At 50.1% G+C, this 22,199-nt stretch overlaps 2 protein-coding genes across 10 annotated transcripts in view; one reads left to right on the top strand and one right to left on the bottom strand.

Annotated features, from left to right (window-relative positions):
* The window catches only part of Ttll3 (tubulin tyrosine ligase like 3), a 22,576-nt gene extending 7,431 nt beyond the window's left edge, over positions 1–15,145 (top strand). For 5 of the 8 annotated variants that reach the window (XM_055628438.1, XM_055628437.1, XM_055628442.1 and 2 more), the window contains 6 exons: positions 256–451; positions 3,033–3,181; positions 5,120–5,363; positions 6,799–7,234; positions 10,900–11,170; positions 11,683–12,666. In XM_055628438.1, coding sequence (XP_055484413.1) covers positions 256–451; positions 3,033–3,181; positions 5,120–5,363; positions 6,799–7,234; positions 10,900–11,170; positions 11,683–12,314 — 1,928 coding nt within the window. In that variant the 3' untranslated portion in view covers positions 12,315–12,666. Of the gene's footprint in view, positions 1–255; positions 452–3,032; positions 3,182–5,119; positions 5,364–6,798; positions 7,235–10,899; positions 11,171–11,682; positions 12,667–15,118 lie in introns of those variants that run through there. The other 3 variants (XM_055628439.1, XM_055628441.1, XM_055628440.1) reach the window with 3 other exon arrangements.
* Positions 13,426–17,887, bottom strand: Rpusd3 (RNA pseudouridine synthase D3). 2 transcript variants are annotated; one of them, XM_055628453.1, is made up of 9 exons: positions 17,861–17,887; positions 17,374–17,633; positions 16,978–17,117; positions 16,112–16,211; positions 15,329–15,436; positions 15,165–15,249; positions 14,855–14,978; positions 14,376–14,515; positions 13,426–13,843 (listed from the first exon to the last, which is right to left on the bottom strand). In XM_055628453.1, the coding sequence occupies exons 2-9, from the start codon at positions 17,472–17,474 to the stop codon at positions 13,637–13,639; spliced, it is 1,005 nt and encodes a 334-aa protein (XP_055484428.1). In that variant the 5' UTR covers positions 17,475–17,633; positions 17,861–17,887; the 3' UTR covers positions 13,426–13,636. The 2 variants fall into 2 exon arrangements, with proteins under 2 accessions (XP_055484428.1, XP_055484427.1); XM_055628452.1 differs by lacking the exon at positions 17,861–17,887 and adding an exon at positions 16,305–16,349 and having other exon boundaries at positions 17,374–17,516.
* Positions 17,888–22,199: the final 4,312 nt, after the last annotated feature.

The following is a 22,199-nucleotide window of genomic DNA, read 5'->3' as shown; positions in this document are numbered from 1 at the left end:
TCTAGAAAGCTTGGCATGTACACTAGAGCCTTAGTTAAGTGAGAGGGTGCAGGGACAGAGGAGGCCAGGGCTGCAGGTAGATTCAGAGCAGTTAGTTTCAGGGGAGGAAGGGGCATGTCCCAGGGCGGCTGGGGACTGAGTTCACACTGGGTCTCAGGTAAGTGATAGGCTTCAGGTCAGCAAAGGGAGATGGCATGTGTCACATTACCTGCTTCAAAAATGGGCTGTTTACAGGTCCCTTCTCTCTCTCTGCAGAATACATACATCCCAAGAAGCAGAACAAAAGGGCAGTGACAGTGTCCGCAGACTTGGTGGATGAGGCTTTGTGTGCATGTGAGGAATTCCTTAGCAGCATAGCCCACAAGGACATCGACAAGGACCCCAGTGCCCCACTGTACTTCAGCCCTGATGGCTGGTCCCTTTTCCTCCAGCGCTATTACCAAGTAATCCAGTAAGTGCCCCACAGGGGCAGGGTTATAGGCATGGGCAGGGGTTACAGTCAGACACTCTCCATCTAGCACAACCCAAGCTTAACCCCCACCCCCACCACTTTTTTTCCTGGCCGCTTCTGCTCAGGGACCCTCAGGAGGCTCCCACTGGCTCCACGAGAGAGTCCAATCCACTTTTCCCACCTTAGCATATCATAGGCCCAAGGTGGTAGCATAGGTTGTCAGTAGACCTAAGTTCCAGTTCTTTCTTTCTTTCCATCTCCCAAGCTCTATGACGCCAGAAACATCACTGAGCTTTCTGAACATACTTTTTTTCTTAAATGCAAAATAGATTTAAAAATAGCATCCACCTTGGAGAATGGTATGAGACAGGATAATTTGTATTGTGGGCTCAGCCATAGGCTTATAGTGTCTGCACAAAATAGGAACCTAAGGCATTTAGATTTCATCTTAGAGGCCGTTTGTCACTGTGTGACATAGGATGCTGATTCCCACAGGAAGGAAATAGACATCACAAGAAAAGGCTTTGGGGTTAGTCTCATTTGGAAAACATCGAGTTAAACACAGTGAATTTAACAGGTTTCCTTGATGTGGAATTCAGAATCATTAACTGTGAACAAGAGGGTTGTGAGGCACACCTTTAATCCCAGCATTCAGGGAGACAGAGGCAGGCAGATCTCTGCGAGTTTGAGGCTAGCCTGGTGTACAAAGTCGGTACAGGACATCCAGGGCTGTTACACAGAAAAATCCTGTCTTGAAAAACCACCACCACCACCCAATAACAACAAGAGGATTGGGGAGGGAGTGAATAGGGGTGATGTTTTGGAGCTCTCTTTGGGCAAAGGCTCTTGAGCAGTGGAGGCAGGTTGCATTATCTGCCAGCAGAAGAATGTGGCGAGCACTTGGTGAGCCCGGCTCCAGAGCCAAAGCTCTGCAGGGGCACCACACTTGGGTGGGAGGCTTGCAGCAAGCCAGGTGGAAGCGCTGAGGGTCTCAAAAGTGGGGGTGGTGTGAACAGAGAGAAACAGAACAAGCTTTGAATAAATGATGTAATCCAAAGACCCACCGCTGTAGCAAATAACTAGGGTCTTTTTTCTAAATAGCAGAAAATGACAGCAAGGTAATCCTATGCTTTTCCCTAGTGGCAGGAAACATAAAGCCACTTGTCATTTTTACAGTGATGGGGTAGAACTCAGGACCCCAGCTTCAGGCAAGTGCTTTACTAAGTGAGCTACCCCAGCCCTAAGGCAGCCGCCTTCTTCTTCTTCTTCTTCTTCTTCTTCTTCTTCTTCTTCTTCTTCTTCTTCTTCTTCTTCTTCTTCTTCTTCTTCTTCTTCTTCTTCTTTTCCTCTTTCTTTTTCTTGAGCTACTGTGTGCTATGACTGTCAGAGGACAACCCTGTGGAATTCTTGATGCCTCTCATAAGAAGAAAGCTAACGGTGGTGGAGGTCAGGGTTGCCTCCTAGGGAGGCATCTTTGTTGTCCAGAAGTTTAAATGAGGCAGCCATCTGGGGCGGCATATCGCTGAGGACACTGACCATCCTGTAAGGAGCAGGGCCTCCTTTCCTATGAGCCTTTGTATGTCTAGGCCAGCTTCCTCCCAAGTCCTTTCTCAGCCTGAGCCTGCTCGGGCTTGACTGTACCCCATCTCACCATGATTTGCTTCCCTCCCGTCATGTACCCTCCCATGACACACAGCCACTTATTCAGCCAGGTCTTTCTAGTGTGTGGTGCTGGGGCTTGAACACAGAGCCAGCTCGGCTGAGCACACATTCTCCTCTGAGCCGCAAGTGGAGCCTGCAGGGTGGTCAGCTGCGGGGTGGGGGTGTTCTCTGCTGCGCCTCACTCTCCACCTCAACCCCTGCCACTCAGCAGGCCCTCTCCAAAAGTCTGCTGGCTGAATGAGCTGGCTCTGTGTTCAAGCCCCAGCACCACACACTAGAAAGGCCTGGCTGAATAAGTGGCTGTGTGTCATGGGAGGGTACGTGACGGGAGGGAAGCGAATCATGGTGAGTCAAGCCCGAGCAGGCTCAGGCTGAGAAAGGACTGATTCTCAACTAGTGTTAAGTCCAGATTAGGAGTGTGGACCTCTGAATGCACCTTTGGACATCAACGAGGAAGCAGTCAGGCGTATTTGCACCCTGGCTCAGTCACGCCACCTGGTGTGTTGTAGCCTCGGACAGGCCCCTGAGCTTCCCCAGCTTCCGTTTATACTTCCCTAAAGCTGGCTAGTTAATATTTCCCTAGAGAGCTGCTGAGAGGATAAAGCGGAATGATGGGAAGTCCTTGGCAGGGTGCTTGGCTTAGTGCTAGAGGGTGCTGCCCCGTGTTCATTAGGAATGAAGATGTCAAAAGATGGAGTATAGATGGGGTGGGGTGTGGTCTGGATAGGTTAGCGGGCACTGGGTGACTTGAGGGTGGGGATTAAGGAGAGACTTATCTAGTGTTTCAGGGACAGGTGTGACCAAAGCAGTTTAGAGCACAGCTGGGGGAGGGGAAGAGGGAGGGGTATGTCTCCGATTATCCTATCCTCTCATCTGGTCCCAACCCCCACCCACCCCAAGTCCCACTGTCTCCACACAGTGAAGGAGCAGAACTCAAATACCTGGAGACCCAGGTCCAGCGCTCTGAAGACATCCTGCATCAGCTTCAGGCCGTGGTACCCCAGATAGAGATGGAAGGGGATCGAAACATCTGGATTGTGAAGCCGGGAGCCAAGTCCCGTGGCCGAGGTGGGGGAGCAACCTCTTCTTCCAGGGTTTAGTACCTTTATCCACTACTAGGAGCCAAGGAGGTTAATCGCGCAGAGACTGCCCCACTGCCAGGTTTGTCTCTCAGCCCTGTTACTAACATGCTGTGTGACAAGTCAGTCCGCCTCTCTGAACCTCAGTTACCTCAGTGGGGATGGCACCAGGGCTTCCCGTCAGGTAAAGGCTAAATGCAGCTCATACCTGCTACTCAGCGGTGCTTGGTCGGTGGGGGGGTCACCCCACCGGCATTGATTTCCCTGCCTCTCTCTACCTGTAAGACCTTTTCTGGGGCCTCCCCTTCATCGAATCACTTCAGAGTATCCACTGTGTGCACAGGAGAGCCCAGCTTCAGCCCGGCCTTTAAAGACTGCAGAAGGCCTCCCGAGAGATAGAAAGCTTGTAATGATATTCTTTATTGAAACAAAAAGTCTACATGTAAATGTACAGGTGAGTGAAGTGTCACAGAGCGAACAGACTGGATCTCCAGTCCCAGGAGATCCAGAAAACACACGTATACACATAAAAATAAACAGGAAAGAGCATCTGTGCCCCAATCACTTGATTATAGTCCCAGGTAGAAACAAAAGCATCGTTGAAGGCCAGCCTTGGCTATGCAGTAAGCATGAGGCCAGCCTGAACTCCATAAGATCCTGTCACAAAATAAATAAAAGGATGAAAAAAGCGAGAGAGGGTAAACAAGCTGGGCATAGTGACACAAGCCTATAATCCCAGCACTTGGGAGGCAGAGGCGGGTGGATCTCTGTAAGTTTGAGGCCGGCCTGGCTTACATAGTTTTAAGACAGCCAGAGCTACATAGTGAGACCCTGTCTGAGAGAGAGAGAAGAAAGATGTTAAGGCCAACTAGCCTACAAAGTGAGTCCAGAACAGCCAGGGCTCTGTTACACAGAGAAACCTTGTCTCGAAAAACAAAAACAAAACAACAACAACAAAGGTAAGAAAGTACACGTCCTTGGATATGTGAGGCTGGAGCCAGAGTCAGTTGTGCAGGTGGCTAGTAACAAGGTGAGGTGGTTTCTGCTGAGGCCCAGCTTCACCCATGGCCTTGCTGAGCTCCATCGGAGCCTATGAAAGCAAGGCACAGATAGCCATGTAACGAAAGCTCTCATAGGATCTGGCACAGCAGCTGGCTTCACCCCGGACAGTGAGTGGGAGGTTTTGGTATGCCTTTCAGTTTCCTAGTCTCTTAATCATTGGAGAAAAATAATACATGTACATGGTCAACAGGATATGAGAGGACAACTTACAGGGCTCTCTCTGTTCTAGGAACCCAGCTCAGGCAGTCAGCCCGTGACAAGTGCTTTTACCCACTGAGCCATTGTGCCCTTATTTCTCTTTTAATTTTATGTGCATGTGTCTTACCTTCTTGTACATGTGTGCACTGTGTGTGTGCCTGCTGCCCATGGAGGCCAGAAGAGGGGGCCAGATCACCTGGAAACTGGAGTTTATGTCATAAGAGTGCTGGGACCCTCTGCAAGAACAGCAAGTGCTCTTAATGTTGGGCCACCTCTCCAGCCCCCACCCCACCCCGAGTTAAACAGTTAATTAGAATTTAAAAAAAAAAATCTTTGTTTTGCTAGAGGGAAGCTGATTCTGACTGGGGTGGGGAGCAGCCTTAAGGTTCAGCTGTATTCTGTGGGGATGAGAGTTTATTTTTTTTCTTTTCTTTTCCATTTTATTTTATTTATTTATTTATTGTATTTTAATCACAGGTCATTCACTTGTATCCCAGTCGTAGCCCCTTCCCTCTTTCCCTCCCAATCCCACCCAAGAGTTTATTTTTAAGGTTCGTCCGGATTCTGTAGGGATGTGAGCCTATAACGGGACACCCATGGTCCTGTGGCACTTCTCCCAACCATGGCCTGACCTCTTGGTCCCTGACTGCCTCGTCTCCCCCCTCAGGAATTGTGTGTATGGACCACCTGGAAGAGATGCTGAAGCTGGTGGACTGCAACCCCATGATGATGAAGGATGGCAAGTGGATTGTGCAGAAGTACATTGAGCGGCCCCTGCTCATCTTCGGCACCAAGTTTGACCTGAGACAGTGGTTCCTGGTGACTGACTGGAACCCACTCACTGTGTGGTTCTACCGAGACAGCTACATCCGCTTCTCCACGCAGCCCTTCTCCCTGAAGAACCTAGACAAGTGAGCCCTCCCTCCGCCTCCCCCGACTGCCCGGTCTTGTGGAGGTCAGCAGACAGAGCAGTGGACTCTTAAGAGCCAGGCTGGGTTTCAGACCACAGACTCTATAGGTGGGGAGGCAGACTTTCCACCTTTCAGGAGCTTGCCGACAGGGTGCCCTTGGGATACAGAAATGAACAAAACAAGATCCCAGCTCTCGAGGGCTTACATCTTAACAATGAGCTTGAGTAGTTATGACTAACAGACTAGAACAGTTGTTCTCAACCTTCCTGATGCTGTGACCCTTTAATACAGTTCCTCATGTTGTGGTGACCCCTACTATAAAATTATTTCTGTTGCTACTTCATAAGTGTAATTTTGCTACTGTTACAGATTGTAATGTATGTTTTCTGATGGTCTTAGGTGACCCCTGTAAAAAGGGGTCACGACCCATAGGTTGAAAACTGCTGGGATAGAGGGTGATGTGTTACAAAGAAAATGTTGATCTGGGTAAAGGCAGATTAAAAGAAACTTGAGAGAGGAAAGGCAACTTGTGGTTTGCTCACGGGATGAGAAGAAACCTTGGTGAGGCCTGGTTCAAATTCCATCTATGCAACATCAAGTTGTGTGCCTCTGGAGAAGTTAAAAACTACTTAAGCCTCCGTTTCCAGCAGGACGCAGGGATCCACATCTGTAATCCCAGCACTTGAGAGGCTGGATAGGAGGATTGTGAGTTTGAGGATATCCTGGGTTATGTAGTGAGAACCCCCGCTCAACATGAAACAAGCCAGGTGTGGTAGCTCTTAACTGTAATCCCAGAACTTGGGAGGCCAAGACAGGAGCCAAAATCAGGCCAGGTACAGTAGTAGATGCCTGCAAATGCTAACATTTGGAAGGCGGAGGCAGGATAATCTGGTGTAAACTGTCATTCTCAGTGGTGAGTTTGAATCTTGCCTGGCCTATGTGAGACCATTTCAAAGAAAAAGTCTCCACATCTGAAGGCTGGAGCAGTGTTACAGTGTAGATTCATGCCATCAGTGCTTCTGCTGGGTTGTATCATGTCATTTCTCAAACACGATGAAGTGGGGTATTGCCATTTTAGAGATATGGAGGCAAGCAGGTTCAGTGGCTTGCCTGGGATACACAGCTAGTGGTAAAGCTGAGAGATGCCCACTCAGGGTCATCCTCTCCCTGTGTTATTCCCTGCCCCGCACAGGAAGGGTGAACTGGGGCCAGGCCCAAAGTGCTTGCTACGGTAGCTCATCTGCAACAGCTGAGTGTTCCAAGAAACGACTGGCCCTGGCCTTAGGTGAAGGGGTTGGAGGTATTCTGTCCTATTGATCTTCCAGCAGAGGCCCATCTCAGTTGAGCTCACCAGGATGGCTGACCCCAGGACTCTGCAGCCCTGAGATTGGGTGTGGGGCTCCAGGGCTGAGTCTCTGTCTCTGTCCCACTCTAGCTCCGTGCACCTGTGCAACAACTCCATCCAGAGACACTTGGAGGCCTCCATTCACCGGCACCCATTGCTGCCTCTAGACAACATGTGGTCCAGCCAGAGGTTTCAGTCACACTTGCAGGAGGTGGGCGCCCCAAATGCCTGGTCCAATATCATTGTGCCTGGCATGAAGGCCGCTGTGATCCACGCCCTGCAGACCTCCCAAGACACTGTCCAGTGCCGGAAGGCCAGCTTCGAGCTCTACGGGGCCGACTTCGTGTTTGGGGAAGACTTCCGACCTTGGTTGATTGAAATCAATGCCAGTCCCACCATGGCGCCTTCCACAGCTGTCACAGCTCGCCTCTGTGCTGGTGTGCAAGCAGACACGCTGCGCGTGGTCATCGACCGTCGACTGGACCGAAGCTGTGACACGGGAGCCTTTGAGCTCATCTATAAGCAGGTGAGACGCCACAGCACTTCCCACAGGCAACCCCACAGTGAAGCACTGGGGGGGTCTGCTCTGCGACATCGGTCAGGACCTGGGTTCCCGGCCGGACCCCCACAGGGTGGCTTCACACAGACACTTCCCTCTGGCCTGTCTCATTTCTGACCTGGAGGTTACTGTTCTCTGAGAGTCATTAATGCCATGAGTTTGTATTCATAGATATTTTCAGAGGCTCCAGGATCTCCTCAGTTTCCCGTTGAGATTTCAAGCCACTAGCCTCCTGTCTGCAAAATAAGACTGTAACTGGCTCCTCCTTTATGTGCTGTGAGAAGGAAGTGGTTTTATCTGTGCACAGGGCTTTGTTAGGGTGCCTAGACAAGAGGACAGAGAGAACAGCTTTAGCTACTATGCTTACTCAGGAAGGCTGATGATAGCTCCATCAACTCCAAGGCCTGTCGAGTCAATTAGTAATATCTGTTGTTATAATAATTATTGTGTTATTCATTTTTTTCCAAAAGCAGATTTGATCTTGCTTATTTTATAAGTTACAGGAATTTTTTTTTTTAAATCAGCCAAAAACATTGATTTTTTTTTTGTTTTGTTTTGTTTTTTTAGGTTTTGAGACAGGGGCTCACTCTGTATAGCCTAGGCAGACCTGGAACTCATAGCATTTCTTCTGCTTGAAGCCTCTCAAGTACTAAGGTTATAGATATGAGTCATCAACCCAGCTTGGCAATAAAATATCTAACCAAGCCTCACTTTCCATAGTGCTATAGTCTCCCAGTAGTTTATCAGAATTCTGAATCCACCAAATGATGACATCCTCCATTAGGCCAAAGCTCTCATGGACTAATTGGTTCTAGAAACGCCCTTAGGGACACACCAGGGCATGCTTTACAAATACCCTAGGCTTTCCCAGTCCAGTCAAAGACTTAGATTAGCATCAGAGCTGGACGTAAGACTCCCACCTTATGCCTCCTCTTATTCAGAGAGGCTTCGGTTACAGAGTGAGGCCCTATTTCAAAACAGCAACCATACAAACACAACTTTAAAAGAATGTTTTTAAGGGTTTCTGAATTCTGAGAGCAAATTTTAGGTAGGATCTCACAGCTAGAATTCGAGGTCTAGATTTACTACAGGAAGGCAAAACACCAACCATGTAACCTAAGTGGTCTTGTGTTTCTTACAGTTCTGATTATTAAAACAGCGGTTCTCAACCTGTGAGTTGCGAACCCTTTGTTTTATCAAATGACCTTTTCACGGGACCTAAGACCATTTGCATATCAGATATCTACATTACAGTTTATAACAGTCATAAAATTACAGTTATGAAGCGGCAATGAAAATAATTTTATGGTTGGGGTCACCACAACCTGAGGAACTCTATTAAAGGGTCACAGCATTGGGAAGGTTGAGAACCAAACTGGCTTAGAACTGGCAATTAGGTGTAGTCTTTGTTAGGAACTTTAGCCCTAGGAGTTAGGGATAGAATCTAGGGCCTGCATGCTAGGCGTGTGCAGCACCACCGAGCTACAGCTTCAGCTTAAAATGTAAATGGAGGGAAGATAAGCATATACATAGACACCGTATACACATCCATAGACACTGATGATCCCAGCACTCGGGCAACAAAGGGTGGAGGATTGTCACAAGGTCCCAGTCAGCCTGGTTGACATAGCGAATGTCAGTTCAGCCAGGGCTTCAGTAATAATGTAATAAACAATGTCATCTTGGAAGAGAACAGAGGAAATGGGGAGGAGGAAGTGCTCTGCAGTTTAAAATTGAGCACAGTTTGCACAGGGCATGACAACACGCACCTGTAATCCCATCATTTAGGAGATTTAGGCAGAAGGATGAGGTTGTTTGTTTGGTTGTTTGGTTGGTTTTTGTTTTTGAGACAGAGTTTCTCTGTATAACAAGAGCCCTGGCTGTCCTGGCCTTATTTTGTATTTGTACACCAGACTGACCTTGAACTCACCTGCCTCTGCCTCTCCCTCCTGAGTGCTGAGATCAAAGGTGTGTACCACTGTACCCGGCAGGAAGATGAATTGAAGGTCATCCTTGGCTATACAGTGAGCTTGAGGCCAGCCTGAGCTACATGAAACCTTGTCTCAGAACAACAACAGAAAAGCTGAGTGGCCGGGTGCCTGGAGAGATTGACCCAGGCTTGGCAAAAGCCCATGCGGTTTTTTCAGGTTACTGCTGATTTGTTTTTTGAGGGCTGACATGCACCTAAGGTGGCTACACTGGTGGCTTTGTCTCCCTGATCTCCTTTGATCTAGGACAGATAGCTCTGCTGTTTTCTTCCTGGTGTCCTGGTCCTTTGAAGACCAAGCTGGCTGGCCTGTAGCTCTGTCCCACATTTTGTTTTATCTGATTGTCTCCCTGTGGTGTTCCATCTGTTCTCTGAGAGTCCTGTAAAGTAGAAGATAGGTCAACAACTTGATGGGGTTCAGGGTAGAGATATTTGGCAAAGAACACTTAAGAAGTGGTGCTGGGCACCTCATGTGACTGTCACAGGCACAACCAGACTGCTAATTCCTGGTGCCAAATTTGACTTGGGCTAAGGTGGCTGGCATCATTTTTTATCATATTACTTATTGTGTTGGAGTTTGTGTATATACGGGTGCGGTTGTCAGAAGACAACTTGTGGGAGTCAGTTCTCTCCTTCTACCCCATTGGTTTTGGGGATTGAACTCAAGCAAGTGTCTTTACCCAACTCAACACTGTCTCTTCTTCCAAAATTACAAAGTACTTTCTGTATCTGTCCATTTTCTGTTGCTAATAATAAAATGCTGCAGACCAGTGGTTCTCCACCTTTGGGTTATGACCCCTTTGGGGGTCAAATGACCTCTTCACAGGGGTCACATATCAGCTATCCTGCATATCAGATATTTACATTATAATCATAACTGTAGCAAAATTACAGTTATAAAGTAGCAATGAAATAGTTTTATGGTTGGGGATCACTACAACATGAATTATATTAAACTGTATTAAAGGTTGAAAACCACTGTCATAGACAATATAAGTTATAAAGAAAATAAGTTGGGCTGGAGATGGCTCAGCAGTTAAAAGTACTTGCTGCTCTTAAAGATGACACAACTTTGGGTTCTAGTACCCAAGTCCAGAAGCTCACAACTGCTTATAACTGTCCCTATTCTTAGAAAGCTACTCTAAGCCTGGTGTGGTGGCACACGCCTATAATCCCAGGACTCTGTAAGGCGGAGGCAAGTAGATCTCTGTGTGTTCAAGGCCAGCCTGGTCTACAAAGCAAACCCAGGACAGCCAAGGCTACACAGAGAAACCCTGTTTCTGGGTGTAGGGGGAAGAGGCTACTCTAACCTTAGAGGCCTCTCTCATCTTGGTGTTCACAATGCAAATTACATTGCCACATAGAAAAGCTATGGCTCAGTTCTGCCCATCTCTGGCTACCCATAGTCTGAAACCACTTGCATTCTAACAGAGACCAGAGGTTGTCTTGGATGGGTAGTGGGGTGGCTTTGTCTGCACGGCTATGATTCTCTGCTTCCCTGGCTTCTTGTTCCCTAGAGGTCTGTGGCTTGTAGGTCCCCTGGGCCCCTTGAAAATAGAGGAGGCTTCCTGTTTCTCACCTCTGCCTTGGGCCCTGATTCCAGCACCAGTATCTGAGATGGCCTTGTTTTCTCTCCTGCCTACAGCCTGCTGTAGAGGTGCCCCAGTATGTGGGAATCCGGCTTTTGGTGGAGGGCTCTACCATCAAGAAGCCCATGAGTCATCGGCGGACAGGGGTCCGCTCATCACTCCCTCATCTGCTGGCCCAGCAAGGCTCTGGGGAAGGCAAGGACTCAGGGTCCCCTACCTACAGGTCAGCTTCTAGGAAAGACGCTTGCGCCAGGAGCTCGGGACACACTGAGAAGGAGAAGCAAGACTCTACTGCCACCATCTCGGTCCCTGGAAAGGGGAAGAAAGGCAAGCCAAAAAGTGCCACAACCCTGGTCTGCCTCACCATCCAGAAGTGGGAGCCCCCCAGTATCAGGGTGGACCACATTTCCAATAGGTTGAAGGTTCTGAAACAGCATGAGGCCTGGGGTAATACTATGCACTCCAAATACCCCAGTGCTACCAAGGCCATTTCTACCTGTTCTCCAAGCCTTTCCCAAGTAACTGGGCTTGCCCTCCTGCCAAAAGGCCACCAGTGATGGCAAGTATGAACACTGCTCACCAATTATCTTTAAATATACAACCAAATGAGTATTCTAAAGTAGTCACCTTGCCAGGCAGGTAGCCCAGATGATGCCAAGGCTTGGTTCTAGAGTGCGCGTTCCCGGAGTCCAAACCTCAGCTGCTGCTCTAGCCAGCCTTTGCCCTCATACTTCTTTGGGGAAAGGTGCTACCACAATGCCCTTCTCGCTCCCCAACCCAGCTCCCTTAAGCCCTCACAACACCCTGTTGAGGTAGGTGCTATTAACCCCATTTTCCAGCCGAGGTAGCAGGAAGTATAAGGACGCTGCCTGAGGTTACACAGCTCAGAAGGGGCAGAGTTTGTATGCAGACCCAGGTCTGTTGGAACCCCAACCCTATGTCTTTCCACTACCTCTGGAGGAGGAGGAGGAGGCGCTGGGAGGGGCTCCATCTGCACTTGCCTCCCATCCCCTGCCTCTGCACATACCCTGGGGGACAGCGGGTTAGCCTGGGGCCTTGCTCAGATCCTCACAGCTTCCCTTCTCCCACAGACCCTTCCCACTTCCCTAGCATCTATGACAAGGCCTGGCTGCCTTCTCCCCGTGTGCTCCAACCCCAGAGCCAGGTCCTCAGACTACAGCATGGCCAGCTGGTGGGCTCTGAGGCTCTGTCAACCACAGGCAAGGCCTTGATGACTCTACCTACTGCCAAGGTTCTGATGTCCTTACCACCTCACTGTGACCTCAAGGTGGCACCCAGCATGCTGAAGCCAGGAAAGGTGGGCCTAGAGCTATGCCTCACACCCTGGAGGGTAATGCTGAGCAGTGGGATCCCAGCTAAAGGGCATAGGCAGAGGGCAGAACCCAGACCATGCAGCGCCCCAGGGAAGGGCTTGTCTTCTCCAGAACCCTGCTCCAAGACAGAGGCCTGATCATCTCTCTCCCTCCCCTCCTTTACACCGAGGCTACTATTCCCTTGAACCTTCGAGGCCCCCACTTTGGATGTGCCTCGTATCCTCTGCCCTTTGAAGTTGGACCTCTTCCTAGAACCCACAGGAAAGTCAAGGCCAAAGGCAAGTTCAAGGCCAAACTCTTCGACAAACCCAGGGTTGAGGCATACCCCAACAAGTGGCTGAACCTCTCCAATCCCTTGACTTTTATTTTGAAGTCCCAGAGACTGAGGACCAAGGGGGCTATGAGGCTAGAGAAACTCCTGCTCTGATTTTCGCTACCCCATCCTGGACCCAGCATCAAATAATAATAATTTTAAAAAAGCTAAGTAAAGTTCTCTGGGTTTGGTTTGAATAACTGAGGCAATGTTCAGAACAAGAGTTGTTTATCAGGGCCTCCATCAGCAAGGCCCACCTAGTAATGGGCATTAGCTTTCTCTGCAGGAAGTCTTAGGGTCGGTCGGGGAAGAGCCTTCACTATACAGATGAGGAAACTGAGTCTGAACATGGCCTGCCTGAGACCAAATGGCAGTATGTGGAAGGCTAACCATCAGGAAGGGCCCTCTCCCAGAGACAAGCTGGGTTAGCAGAACGGCTTCTGATGGGCAAAGAGCATCATGACAAGACATGGGCTTTCCCTAAACCTCAGCCCTTCTCTAGAGAGTATAGGGCTGTTCCTTCCCTCAGTGAGGAGGAAATCCAGCCTCCTAAAACTAGAAGACCCAAAAAACACACCTAAGTGACCCATAGCATTCCCTCCCTGAGAAGGTTTGGCTCCTGACCCTCCAAAAGCAGATCTGCCTGTGAATGTGTTGTGGGCAAAGCAGGGTGTTGAAATTCAGTGGGCAGTGTCCCCTGAGGTTAGAAGAGCTCATCCTGTACAGTGGTTCACACCTGACATCCCAGTGCTCAGGAGGCAGAGGTGGGCGACGCTGACATCCAGTCCAGCCAGAGATACAGGGAAAGACCCGGTCTCAAAAACAAACTTCCTGGCCAGGAGAAGAGCGGATGCCACCTCCTAACCCGGCCACAGTTCACTTGAGCCAGAGTCCCTGGTGAACATTTGCTTTCTTATTTTTGGTAAACGAGCCTGTGAGGTAGAACTTTTATTATTTTAAGTCCAGAGAGAACTCAAATTGCCCAAAGCCACACAGCAAGCAAGTGGCCTCACTGGGATTTGATCTTAGGTTTGTCAGACCAAGGAGCCCAGGACCTTGACTGTACTCAGCACCAACCTCACTGTCCCACTGTCCTTGAGCTGGGCCACAGCCCTTCTACTTTCTATTTCCATTTCCAACCGGGGGTCAGAGACAGCCTATTAATTGTTGGGAGAGCCGCAGGCACTGCAGGGTCCGAGAGAAGTAAGGGGGCAGGGGTGCCAGAAGTTCACTGGGGGGATCCCTGGATCTGGTGCCCGGGAGGAGGAGGCGGTGCAGGTGCAGATGCAAGGGCTGCTGGGCCACCTGGGAAGGACTCAGGTGGAGGTGTCTGAGCAGGGCTTCATCCAGGACCTGGGAGGGGAGAGAACAGCCATCTGAGTTCCAGCCAGAGGAGCACCCAGCTCTGATGGACACAGAGGGAGACCTGTAGGACCTCCCTGGTCTGCAACTACAGTAGTTTTCTCCACAGGCAGGCAAGTTGTCTTCAGTGAAGCCAGGCTATTACACCTCTGGCCAATGGGAGGGGAGGGGATGTGCGTAGACCTCAAAGCCCCAATTCACACAAACCTCCACTCTCCTCTGGTTCCCAGGTGGCTGGCTTCACTCCCATTCACTGGACTCAACACAGGAGGAAATGATGCCCAAACAGCTCAAAAGGATGGTTGAACCTCAGGGCCTATTAGAGGCCAGCTACCCCCCTCCTTGAGCTCATGGAGAGAAGGTCTGAGAGAGTATGGCATTTGTTTGAGCCACATGGTACCACAGGGACACAAGTGGCCCCAGAGGCCAAGCCAGCCGCCTCCTAGTCCAATATTGCCTGGTGTCTGGGGACACAGAGCTCTCTCAACCCACACAGAGCAGGCATATGAGCCTGGGGACCTACCTGTCCCTGGGGCTTGGTAGTCTCGGCTGGCCACAGAAAGCGCTGGCCCAGAACGGTGCCTACTCGCGCTGCGTAGGTGTGGTCTCCGAGAATTGGGCAGAGCTGCAGAACCATGTGTACCTGCAGCTGACTGGGGAAAACTGAGAGACGGGGGGTTGGGAGGCACTGCTCTTCCTGACCGTGCAGTACTGCCCCCGTTCCCCAGAGCCTCTGGATCTGTGAGGTGTCCTCTGCCTCCACAGACAGGCCCATGAGCAGATCAGGACAATGGCAGCTTGTAACCCACCTAGCCTGCGGGTTCGACCCTACAGAACCAAAGCCTCTGAGAACAAGAATATGTGGCGGGTGCTAGACTGGGTGTGCACCTAAAACTGCTGCCTCCTGCTGAGCCCGCTCTCCTACCCTGGGGGTCCACCAGATGCTCCCTGGCTGTTGCTAAGCACCACCTTCCTCCCCGGCAGAGTACTGTTCAGACCCACCTGACAGTGGCTGCAGCTGGACCAGGGCACAGCCACAGCCCGTGGCCACCACTTGGAAATGGCTGAGGGTCCTCTTGACACCTTCCAGGATGTCCTTTCGAGATGGGGACTTCACTGGGATTGCCTAGGGTACCAGACAAGAATGACTCAACAGAGTTGTCCTAAGCAAACTTAGGACAGGGCCTCAGCAAAGGCAGCAGTCACTTGCCTTTTAGGGGACAGCGGTTCTAGCCACCCCATGTACCAGCCCAGACTCCTCTGTAGGGCAAAACCTGAAGGGATGACTCTTCCCTGCTGGCCTCTGACTTACAAGATCGATGCCATCCATGCGTTCCAGCTTCAGAGCCACGTGGACTGACCCCTCAGAAGGCTCAGGGATGCCATCAGTGACGGCACTGAGAAAGGGAAAAAGGAGGTCTCAGAGCAGCCAGCTGGGACCTTCCCTAGCACTGACAGTCACCCCGCACCTCTCACCAGTAGGTGGCTGTGGGCCTCTGGGCTCTCCTTGAGTAGGCGAAGAACTTCTGCAGGTGGCTTGCTGTTTGGGGACAGCTGGAGAGGAGTACAAGCCCAGAAGCCTCCCTGGAAGAAGGGAACAAGTCACATAAAGACTCTTGGTCTAACAAAAAAAAAAGGCGTGTGTGTGGGGGTGTCTAGATGGCTGCTCTTGCACAGGACCAGCATCTAGCAGCCACATGATGGTTTGCAACTGTCTGCAATTCCAGTTTGAGATCTGGCACCCTCTTCTGGCCTCTGAGGGCACCAGGCAAACACTGGTACACAGATACACATGTGGGCTAAATGCTCACAGTAACTGAAAACAAATCTTTTGAAGCCCTGAACAGTGGCGCATGCCTGTAACCCCAGCACCTGGGGAGGCAGAGGCAGGTGGACCTGTGAATTCGAGGCCAGCCTGGTCTACAAAGTGAGTCTAGGGCAGCCAAGGCTAAACAGGAAAACACTGTCTCAAAACCACCAAAGGGAGGAAAATTTTTAAAAACAAATCTTTTATTCTTATAAGGGTGGCCCCTTCATCCCCAAAATTAAAGGAACACCAGCTTAAGGCCAAACAGTAACATCAGGACTAGAGTCCAGACCTCCTGAGAAACAAAGTCATAAGGCCTTTTCTCTGGCCCCTAGAGAAAGAGCCAAATGCCCTAAGAGTTAGCACCAATGTCCCAGGGTCTACCATGTACCAGGCACTCGAATAAGACTTATGGACAGTGGCTGTACATAATGCCCACACTCATCACTTACTTTCCAGGTGCCCGCACAACCTGGAGCGTCTGATGTCCGAGCCCCAGGGCCTGGCTCAGCTGTGGCAGCACAGACAGCAACGTCAGCTCTCCCGGTCTCCCTGAGAGGTTAGGAGGGAGAAGACAGGTTGGCAGAGCGCCACCCAACCATCTCCTCTCCCTGGCAGCCTCTCCCTCCCTGCCCATGCCCATACCTGTCACAGGCAGACCCTGTGGCTTGTTCAGTGTCACCAGAGGTCCTGAAACATTCCATGGACGTCAGGAAAAGCAAAAAACCTTTGCAACTGCTGTTCTAGGCTTTCATTCACATCGGCTCCACCATGCCTCGGTATAATGTGCGCCCCTCCTACAGTCCTTGACTGAGACAGGGACTCCAACAAACAGGCTGGCCTCAAACTTGTTTACAGCTAAGTGTGGTCCTGAACCCTTGATCCTCCTTGCCTCTACTCCCAGGCCACCACACCCGGAAACAGCAGTGATTCCTCATTATTTCTCACACGAGGACGCTTGATCTCTTAAGGCGGGAACCACTGTTTATCCCAATCCTGCGAAGCTGCATGAACGTACAGACAGTTGAGAAGTACCATGTGGGTGCTGAGTGCTGGCTGTTGGCAAGAGCAGCCATCTAGCCACCTAGACCAAGAGGCATGCTGCTTTCAGACCCCAGCTATAACTAACCCCAAAGCCTGTTCCGACAGAATACTAACTTCTGTCACTCAGAAGTCTCAGAACGCTGGGTGGGGCGGAGTTTCCCTACGTCTGTTCTCACGGCGGTGAAGCTAGGAGAGGGAATGTGACTGCAGGCTGGGCGCCTGCAGATACCGGCTCCAGGGGTGTCGGTGGCCAAGAGCAGCAGGCTCCCCTCACCTTTCTGATCCACTACAGCTGCCCTCAGCACGTCAGCTAGCTTCTCCTGGCTGAGGTTCTCTGTCCGCAGCAGCCCCGGGAAGGGCTGGTCTTCGACCCGGTCCTTGCGCTTGCTGGAGCCTTGAGGTTTAGGCCGACGCCTGAGATACAGAATAGAGACCGGTACCTCCCCCGTCCACCCCGCCTAGCCTAGCCTCTTCTTACAAAAGCCTTAGAACTCCCGGGCCAGGTAAGGTCCACCTGCCCCCGAAGACTTTACAGAAGAGACATCGGAGGCTCAGGGCGCCAAGGATCACAGCACAGTCGGGATGAGAACCCATGTCCTGATCTGAATGCCGTATTGCCATCCCCTTATTTTTGCCTCCCCACTACACGGAAGTGGAGTGTTATAATCACCGGGCCTCGGTGCCGAAGCTTGCATCCCTCGGCCGTGCGCAGGTCCCCAGGCCCGGCCGCCAGACCCCAGAAGCCCAACACCAAACTCGCAGCGCTCCCATTACGTGAGCAAGCACAGTACGCACGCGTATCCGAGGACTGCTCCTCCCACTTCCCTCCCCTGACGTGCATCCTCTGTGAGCAGATTGGTCGGGTGGGCTGTCAATCAAAGCGCCGAGCAGGCGGAGCTCAGTGGAGGAAAGATCTGAGCTTTGGCTCCGCTGTGCAAGAAAACGTGCCATTTAGGGCTCAGCCTTTGAGGAAAACTGAGGCCCGAGGCAGAGTTATTTACTCGCGGTAGAAGACGTGTCTTAGAATAAAAATGAGCTAGCCTGCAGATTGTCGTTTCAATTCTCAGGAGCTTTAATCTGAAAACCTCCCTTGTAAAGCACCTGCGTGTGACACAGAACGTCCCAAAGCTGTGGATCAGGTTCGGTAGAGAGCTTACCTTGGATGCATGTGGTTCTGTGTTCGATCCCCAGCACTACATACGAAGGTCAGGAAGCCTAAGATCACAGATACAGACTGAATTGGAAACTAGCCTGGGATACAAAATGTCCTATCAAAAGAAAATCGAGTTAGGCTGGGCTTGGTGGTACAAGCCTGTAAAGGAGAAGCGGGTCGGTTACAGAGTTTGAGGCCAGTTTGATTTATAAGCAAGTTCCAGGACAGTCAGGATTACAAAGAGAAACCCTGTCTCAAAATATCAGGAAAAAAAAAAAAAAAAAAAAAAAGCCCCAAAATAAATAAAATACAAAAAGCAACAATAGGCACATAATAAAAACAGATAATGAATACTGATAATTGAAAATTAAAAAGCAAGTTTTTTTTTTTCTTCTAAAGCAGTGGGCCATGGTGGCACATACCTTTAACCCCATCACTTGAGGAAAAAGCAAGAGAATGTCTTTGTCATCAAGCTATGTCCCCAGACCTGAAAGACTTTCTGAAAGGACTCCAGCACTAGGCTCTTACTTCTGGTGGAGGAATCAGAGGGATTCCTTTCCCTTCCTCCATGTAGAGGCAGCCTCCCTCTGCCTCCTCCACAACCCTCAGCCCACAGTTGTGTTATTTTGTCCTCTGAAGGTCAGCTGTTCAGCTGTGCATTATTTATTGTTTATTATTTATTTATTTGCCTTGGCCTGTCCAGGTTGGCTTTGGACTCACAGAGATCAGCCTGCCTCTGCTTCCTGAGTCCTGGGATCAAAGGCATGAGCAACCACCACCCAGCTTCAAATTCATATTAATGTTATTTGGAGATAAAAGTAATTAGATGAGATTATGAAGATGGCATTAACAGCTTTCTGGAGAGGAGAGGAGAGGAAAGAAAACCTTTCCCTCAGCATGGACAGCTTCCTCCATGTTAGGGTGCACCAAAAAGGTCCCTGCATATGCTAAGTAGATGCTGGCTCCAAACCCGTGTATGTGTGTGTTTTATTTTTATTTGTGTGTAAGTGCCTGTGTATCTGTGCAAGTGGATGTCACTGATGTGCAGGTGCCCCAAGAGGCCAAAAAGTGAGCATCAGATTCTCCAGAGCTGGAGTTACGGGCAGTTGTGAGCTTCGGGTGGGTGCTGGGAACTGAACTCAGCAGCAAGTCCTCTCAACCACTGAGCCACCTCCTCCGCCCCATAGATATAAACACAGTAATGATCAGCTTTCAGAGTTTTTTGTTTGTTTGGTTGTTTTCAGTGCTGCAGATGGATCCAGAGCCCCCAACTCGCTAGTCATGCACTCTCCTCCAGAGCTGCAGGCTAGTATCAGGTGTTTTGTGGTAACAACAGGAAGCAGGTGAATGTGGAAGGAGCGATGATGTGAGGACGCGTGACAGCCAGCCCTAACCTGATACACTGTGTTTATCTCTGCCCAGAATGAACTGCTCTCCAGTCATTAGAGTGCTTAGACCTAAGGGATGCTTGAGTCCACTGGAAGAAACTCAGTGCACATTTAGATTAAATGCGTTTATTCTTAAGCTAGCAGAAAGACAGCAGCCTTAAGCCAAACAGAAGGCTGTGTGGAAGGGAGGTTAAGGTGAGGTTTTAAGGTGATGTCAGAAAGATGTGCATTACAGCTGCGGGAAAACTGTCTTGCTTCCCCCAGTTGTTTCATATTTTCCTGCTCTATAGTAATAAAAAGGCCATTTCATCCCTCTCTCACATCGATAAGCAGGCTGTACTGAAGCAAAGGCAGCTGTTACTACCTCACACACCATCATCCTCTTCTTATCTCACCTGCAGGCCACTCGGATCTCCCAGGCATTCCAGAGCAACAGGGCAATGGCCCTAAAATCACTCAGGTTTTTGTTTTCCAAGAAAGGGTTTCTCTGTGTAGCCTTGGCTGTACCAGACTCACTCTGTAGACAGGCTGACCTCTGTGCCTCCCAAGTGCTGGGATTAAAGGCTTATATTTAAAGAATATAGCTAAAAAACAAATTTAAAGAATATAGGTGGGCATGGTGACACATGACATTAATCCTAGAACTTGAGAAGCAGAGGCAGGCAGATCTCTGTGAATTTGAGGCCATCCTACATAATGAGTTCTAGGACAGCCAGGACTACAGAGAGATGAGGGCGAGAGACAGACAGAGACAGAGAATATAGACACAACACACAACACAAAAACACAGGAAGGACCAGTGAGGAACCTGGCAAAAAAAGAAGAAAAAGAAAAAAGCAAGTAGTTTCTCCTTGTCTGGCGTCAGCAGGAGTGTCTAACTGCTCTGTCATAGGCCCATTGCTGTTCCAGAAGCCTTCTGGGAGGTCTCCTGTGCAGATATCTCAGAAGCAGCTTGAGCAAGGACGAACAACAGACGAGGCGAAGAGCCCTGGGGAGGTGGAGGCAGAGGATTAGGAGTTCACAGGTCTCCTTGGCTACATAAGGTCTGAAGCCAGCCTGGGCCATGTGAGAGTGTCTAAAATACATATAAGGGTTAGTGAGATGGCTCAGCCAGTAAAGATGGTTGCCAAGTCTGACAACCTGTGTTTAATCCCCAGGATCTACATGGTGGGAGGAGAGAACCAAACCACAAGTTATCCTTTGTCCTCTACACTTGTGCTAGGGTGTGCACATGCAATACAGATCAAAAATACAAAAAAGTCTCGGGCCACTTTGTGTGGCAAGAGAGAGGCTAGCTAAAGGCTGGTTCATGGCCCACTCAGCTAAGCAGATCTCTCCTGCATCAATAGTTCATGGCCTCAGGAAAGGCCATGTCCCCACTTGGACCAGTGCCTGGCCCTCTGGAGGCTGTAGCTCCTTTCCTCTTTGGAGGTCTCTCTCCCTGCCCGCATAGGAGGCTGCCCTCTCTTGTTCCCTTCCCACAGCTACCTTCACTCCAGTGGGCTTTGAGCTTTTTGAAAGAAAAGGAGGAGCCAAACTGCCTGGGCTGAGATGGCTCAGTGCCAGATGGCAGTAGCAGTCAACTGCTGAACTTGTGCCCAGGACAAACACCAGCTCCCGTCAGCCCCCTCTGGCTCAGTCACAACTTTGGAGCAGGTGTGGTCAGGCTTCAGCAATGGGAAACAGGACTGATGCAAACCAGGCCTTCAGAAGGCCCGCCCCTGGAGGCAGACTGTCACAGAGCCATCCTCCAGCCACAATCATGGGAGGGTCCAGACGAGAAAGCACACTTGATCTGGACTTGACTGCTCACACACGGCTCCAGGCATGGGACAGCTGCCAGCAATAGCTTTGCAGACAAGCTTGGGTAACTTGGCCCTTTGTCTTAGTGTCTCCTAAATCCAAATAGGCTTTATAGGAAAGATTATGAAATTATGTTAAGCTTTGGATCTGAGGGCCAGGCTGAAGCATGGCTTCCTATGGGCCTGGTCTTTCTCGCTTATGTGAGTCAACTGTCACTGAAAAATGAGGGCTTACCCCTGACTCTCCCTCCTCAGAGCTCTCTTACGCGTTCATTTTTTTTTTTTTTTCAGGTGCTGGGGTCACTGTGCTGGGTTAGAGACTCGCCTTGCAATCCTGAAGGTAGAAGCGCCGAGTTTGAACAGGGATCTGTGTGCAAGCTCCCTTGCACACACAGGCATTGACAAATCACCCTGTAGATGGGCCGGAACCTTTCAACCCGAACACGTGAAATGTATTATAAGATACCAGAGCCAGGGATCAAAAAAGTGGTTTGATCCGCCTGACAGGCAAATTTCATTTGGGAACTGACACACCCATGCGTTATATGGCCTGCCCAAACAGCACACGTGGCAGGCCTCGAAGACCAACTACAGATTTTCATCTTAACATTTATGTGTTGTGTCTCACAATGCCGGACCTTATATAGTAAAAAGGAATGGGACCAGGATGTGGCTCAGTTGGTAGAGCATTTGCCAGGCATGCCGGCAGCCCAGTATACAACCCACAGTGCCACACAAGTTGGAAGTGGTGGTTCACGCTTGTGATACTAGCACTCAGGAGGTGGAAGCAAGAGGATCATAAGGCCCAGGTCCTTCTTCAGCACATAACAAGTTTGAAGCCAGCCTGGCCTACATGAGACTGTATCTAAAAGAACAAACAGGGCCACCGATACAGCTCAGCCAATAAAAGCAATTGCTATGCAAGTCTGCCAACCTCAGGTCAGTCCCTGGTATGTACAAGGGAACTAAGTGGTTCTCTGACCTCGACACCCGCACCACGGTACTGGAATACAAGCACACACACGCACGCACGCGCACACACACACACTCATGCACAGGTATACCAATAATGAGAAATGCTATCTCCTGGGAATGCTATCGCCTGTACATCCCGGCAGATGATTTCACACAAAGGACACAGGCAAAGATGAGG

This window comes from Psammomys obesus, unplaced genomic scaffold (assembly GCF_907164565.1).
Source record: "Psammomys obesus unplaced genomic scaffold, mPsaObe1.curated_primary_1811, whole genome shotgun sequence".
Classification (NCBI taxonomy): domain Eukaryota; kingdom Metazoa; phylum Chordata; class Mammalia; order Rodentia; family Muridae; genus Psammomys; species Psammomys obesus.
Note: the sequence above shows the minus strand (reverse complement) of the source record. Positions and strands in the feature narration are given on the sequence as shown.

What these genes read in the sequence shown, in the direction of transcription:
- Rpusd3 (XM_055628452.1), bottom strand. Translation starts at nt 17,474, where the DNA reads ATGGGAGCGCTGCGAGTTTGGTGTTGGGCTTCTGGGGTCTGGCGGCCG. An exon ending in AGCTGTAGTGGATCAGAAAG is followed by an intron (nt 16,350 to 16,977) that starts GTGAGGGGAGCC and finishes GGAATGTTTCAG; the next exon opens with GACCTCTGGTGACACTGAAC. An exon ending in CTACCAAGCCCCAGGGACAG is followed by an intron (nt 13,844 to 14,375) that starts GTAGGTCCCCAG and finishes CTCCCCTCCCAG; the next exon opens with GTCCTGGATGAAGCCCTGCT.